Source organism: Protobothrops mucrosquamatus, unplaced genomic scaffold (assembly GCF_001527695.2).
Source record: "Protobothrops mucrosquamatus isolate PMUCROS unplaced genomic scaffold, P.Mucros_1.0 scaffold2181, whole genome shotgun sequence".
Classification (NCBI taxonomy): Eukaryota; Metazoa; Chordata; class Lepidosauria; order Squamata; family Viperidae; genus Protobothrops; species Protobothrops mucrosquamatus.
Window position 1 is genome coordinate 27355 of NW_015388274.1, and position 5299 is coordinate 32653.

The following is a 5299-nucleotide window of genomic DNA, read 5'->3' on the forward strand; positions in this document are numbered from 1 at the left end:
ATTTACTGCAGACCTACGCACTTCTCAAAACTCCCACTGCTGATGTCCAGAATTCAATTTGGATTCAGAAATGAAGGAAAACTAAGGAGGGCAAATATTTTCCTAGCCACTGCTTTTGCCTTTCCTTCTAAAGGCGACCTACCCTGTTGGGGTCAGGCATTCAGATTTGTACACACTCTTAGGTTTCACTGCTTTGAAGCTACAGATCCAACTGTACCTCTCTTTCTGTTTCTGCTGCCTCATTAATACCCACTTAGACAGCAAAAGAAAGAGAAAACAAGCTTTTCTATGTAAATACCAATAGCTCCTTTTGGTATACAGCCTTCATTGATCCCAAAATCATGAGCAAAGAATGCCATGAATTTAAACCTGGAGATAGTATATATACCAGGTTAACAATACAGGGATACATGTACATTCCTTAGTTCATCAACACTAACACTTGTGCTTTTCACATAACAACCTGTGATCTTCCTAAATAAAAATTACAGTCTAAAACTGAACAATTTTGCTTACTGTAACAAGATAAAATCACTACAATTACTGTAGGAAGTAAATAAAGAAAAAATGCTTCCTTGAAAAAAGAATGAAACAAGGGTACATTTTTAAGCAGTTCCTGTATGGAAATATTCCCATTACTCATTATGAGGTAAACTAAAATTTGCCTTGCTTCACTTAATATACCTAAAATGAATGCTGCTACTAGTCAGGGATTCTTTTTTAAAAAGATAAGATTCTACTAAAGCAGCTTTTAAGCCTCTGAGAGAATAAAAATCCTCAGTTTGCTCCCAGTTTGAATAAAATTCTCAGCATATAAATGTAAAAATATTCTGAGAATTCTTTATAATTTTGCATACGTCTGCAGTTTTGAAGAAAAATAAATATTTTCTTTGATGGGAGGGAGGTACATCAAAGTCTGGCAAAGTGTTGTTTTAACTGATTAATAAGTTGCTGAGAGTCCGCATGCTCTGGAAAAATTTCTTTGGACTTCTGAGCTTCTATATAGCTTCTTTGGAGATCTCCAACCTGCAGAAAAGCAAACAGACCAAATGATATAGAAATACTACCAACAGCCTTATATGTTAAGATTTCATCCAATGATTTGCTTTAAAAATATTTATATTCTAACATATATAATAAGGCACAACATTTTGAACTCTAAGGCACTCTACTTGTGGCTGTCTTTGAACACAGTACAGATGCATGGACTGCTACTACGAGACTGGAACAAATATATCAGATGGGCAAATTATATAAGACTTCTGCAGTAAAAGTTTAATTCATGAATTTATTGCTTTTCTTTCTCCTTTCCAACCTATTTTCCTTTTTATCAAATTTTCTAGGTACATCAGATTTGTCTTTTATTTGTAAACTGATCTACAGACTTTTCAGGCAAATTTTGGGACAAAAATACTTAAGATATACAAACTAATAAACAGGTACATGTGACAGAAAAAAGGGTGATGACATTACCTTTTCAGACAAGACAGCAAAATTGAAATGTGGCTCATACATATGAGGTGCTATTGATGAAGCCGTCTGCAGAAACACTCTTGCCTAAAGCACAGAAACAGTGTTCATATTTATACAGGTCAATACTCAATATCGCTACCCCTCTTTCCATCTTGGGTTGTCCCGTGTTATTTTAATATAGTAACTTTTCTCAGACCAAGTCGGATCACTGGTCTATTTAACTTTATATATAACACACTATAGAATAATTTAAATACATGAAAAGCACTCATATTATCTGTTTTTATTGATTTTATTAAACTGAACTTTCTGTCCTCCCCTCAGACTGGTTTGTCCTACACAAAGAAGACAAAGTACCTTGTGAATAAGGGCCTCTTTGCAAGTCAAACTCAGATTTATTATCTAAGCCAAGATCACTTCCTCAAACAGAAACATATTTTAATTAACTTTTAATATATCCTACACATTATGTAATGTAGTATTAATTGCAGTCAGCCAGATATTTAGGTGGACAAAAATGCAAATCCACCTATCGACAAAATTGTGGCATAGGAAGATCTTGTGTTTTAATAGCATCAAAAGATATCCTCACATGATGTAAGCTGTTCCAAATAAAGCTGCCTTTGCAATTGACTGATGGTGATTTTGTTAATGCCAGTGGTGTTCAGGTATGTTCCAAATGTTTGGGGATTGCACCGATCATTATTGATACTATCTTTGCTTTCTTTTGCCACAGTTCTGATTCCATTTGCAGATCTTTATATATTGTGATTTTCTTGAGTTCTTCTATTCTGCTGTCTCCAAGTATTGCAATGTATATGATACAATTTGGGGGGGAGGGTCTTTCGTATTAACACTTGTTAAATTTTGGGAGCTATATGGCAGATGCTTGTCTGTTTGAATTTTAAAGTCCCAGGCACTGGCTTCTTCATTTTTTATTACTTTGTCTATTTTGCAGCCTCATCAGTTCTTACTTGCAGGCAAGTGCTATTTGTCTTTCTTATTGACAATTGTTAAGTCTGCGGTATTATTATTATTATTTAAATGTATATATTACTTGACTCTTTCTATATTGTAGTTAACAACATACAGTTATGCAAAATTATATATATTATATATATTCACACTTAAGCAAAAGAACATACTCTGAAACCAAGAAACTGTTTTTAGCAAAATCCTGTGCTGGGAAAGGTGCAAACAGAACTATACCTATTACAAAGCCATTCTTGTGGGTGTCTACCCCATAGCTCTATTCTTGTGACAAGTGCTTTATGCAATTCAAGGCGCTGGTGATTACCTATAAAGCCCTACATGGCTGGGGACCAGGGTATCTGAGGGATCACCTTTTTCCAAGAGTCTCTACCCACCCAATTACCTCAAACAGGATGGGCATGCTGCAGATTCCATCAGCCTAAGAATGTTGGCTGATGGTAACTAGAAGACAAGTTTTTCTGAGGAAGGCCCTCTGTGGAACATCTTCCCTTTGGAGATTAGATTTTGTTAGCCTTCTGTAAAACTTTAAAGACCTGGCTGAGCTCCCAAACCTGGGGCACTAATGCACTTTATAAGGCAGGGGTCCCCACCCCCAATCTGTGGACCAGTACCAGTCCACACAAAGAAGGAAAGCCCCATCCGCAGGATGCAGGCAGCACCCCCTCTGTGCTATATGTTGCTTGCAGATGACCATTTGTCTAGCTCTGATTCAGTGCTATGACTGAAATCAAATATGTTATTTTGGAAGATACAGTTTGTTACCAATTACCTCAACACTAACTACTCTGTATAAAATTACCAAATACAACCAGTGGTTTGGATAAAACACTGGAAATTTCCTCTAATCCTCAAATTGAAAGATGGTCTGTGCACCTGGTCCAACTGCATGATTATAAAATATATGAAGATTTGAACTGCATGCCCACCATCAATTTAGATAGGCAATATTCAATGCCAGAAAAGTACATGTGTACTCAAATGCAGAGCGGGTGAGTAGGTATGGGATGGGTGGGGAAAATGGTAATTAAACTAAGCTGTAAATGACAATCTATAATATGCCTTACAGTTACTGCAAAAGAAACTGGAAACAAACTGAAGGAAAATATTTAAAAGAAAAGATTCTATACATATATATATATACTACAGTGCCAGCTAGACATCAATGCATGATCTTTTTTTTATTAGAGCAAAGGATTGTGCAGATGTATATTTGATAATTTCCATGGTAACTGCTAGAATACTGAGGCAGTAGGCCTGAAAGAACTTTGATAATTATGAATAAAGCTTTAATTAAAATATGTTTTTGAAACTTAAGTTATGCTATGGTTCATCTGCTAAACTAAAGCATGCTAGCTGGGAATTCTTGGAATTTATATCCACACATTTTAAAGTTGCCAAGTTGAAGAGCACTGTAATTAATTTGTTCAGTCATCCAAAGAGCAAATCTGAAACTCTATATAGTTTAAAAGTATACGGAGAAATTTATATACACAAACCAATTATGTAGATTTCATTTTCCGACAGTGATTTTGGCTTGGGAATGGCAGCCAATGCTACAAATACAAGTTTCATGACCTCCAGGAGTCTGCCAGTGGACTTACTTTACAATGCACTCTATATGCAACTCTTTTCCTTGGAGGACTGATTCAGTGGGGCTTTACAGCTGCCATATTTTTTTACCTAGTTACAGTGTCTGTACAACATAATTGACTCAATGAGGATAGCTTAAATTTCTTTCTCCTCCATATTATGTTGAACTGGCCCTTATGGTTTTCCAGAATTTAATTTTCCAAATTGCAAAATGTTTGTGGTGTTTCAGAGAAAACAATTCTAGGCCAGAATATCAGAAAATATTTCTGATTCAGAGAATAAAGATCTGAAAACACCCATTAGAGTTATATTGGTACAGCCTATAGACAGAATTGGAACATTTTGTAACTCTGGAATGTTCTGCTGCTGCAACACTACGTTTTGTAAATATCAAGTTGAAACAAACCTTCTCCTACCCCATCGTGGATTGGTTAAAGACATTTGCACAGTTGTTTTTCCTACCACTGATGCAGCCTATGCTTCAGGCTGAGACTTCATTACTATGGTTCTCATTTGCCTCAAAGAACATTATTCCTAAAATACATTAGCTACAGAAACCTACGGTCCCACCTTCCTTTACATTTGATACTAACCTGCTCAATGTGGCCTTTTTGCATTTCCAACACAGCCAAGTTATTATAGGCTTCTGCATGGTCATTGTTGTTAGCCAAAGTCAATTTGAAGCATTGATGAGCCAAATTTATATCACCTATTCCCTGAGAAGTCAAAACACAGAATATGTCATAGTTTCTATATGCCAGGTAATTTTCCCCTATTCAGATATTATAAGTTTGGAAAGGAGATATGATTATATATGCCACTCTTGCTTCCTCTAATCCTGACCTTCCTGGATTAAATTGGGAGTATGAAAAGAGTGATAGAAGTAAGTCTTCATCCTGGTTCATCCAAGCCGGGAATAAATAAGCAAACATGGCGACTGCTTTGGGAAGAAGGTTACAGTTTATTGAAGCAGAAAGATGGTCCTTGCAAGAAGGAGCAGAGGAGAAAAAAAGAGACTGAGCACATGGGTAGAAGGTTTTTATACCCCCTCTAGCCCTGTTTGGAAGTTTCCTGTTCCTGTGGCATGAACTTTGAGGCTATTTCTGAGTGTTTTTCTAGGCCTTGATATCTGTGGTTTAATCCTATTATCATATCCTGCTTCCCAGGTGATGGGGCTAATGACTCCTAGAGTTTGGGTGGGGCATGCAGATTTTCTCTTTGTCTTCTTGATTGCTCTGGCTTC

General features: G+C 36.4%; 1 protein-coding gene across 1 annotated transcript in view; it reads right to left on the reverse strand.

Annotated features, from left to right (window-relative positions):
- Positions 1-823: 823 nt before the first annotated feature.
- The window catches only part of TTC8 (tetratricopeptide repeat domain 8), a 29916-nt gene continuing 25440 nt past the window's right edge, over positions 824-5299 (reverse strand). Inside the window, exons 12-14 of the mRNA XM_015824284.1 lie at positions 4650-4772; positions 1474-1557; positions 824-1026 (exon numbers count right to left, since the gene is read on the reverse strand). Coding sequence (XP_015679770.1) covers positions 910-1026; positions 1474-1557; positions 4650-4772 — 324 coding nt within the window. The 3' untranslated portion in view covers positions 824-909. The remainder of the gene's footprint in view (positions 1027-1473; positions 1558-4649; positions 4773-5299) is intronic.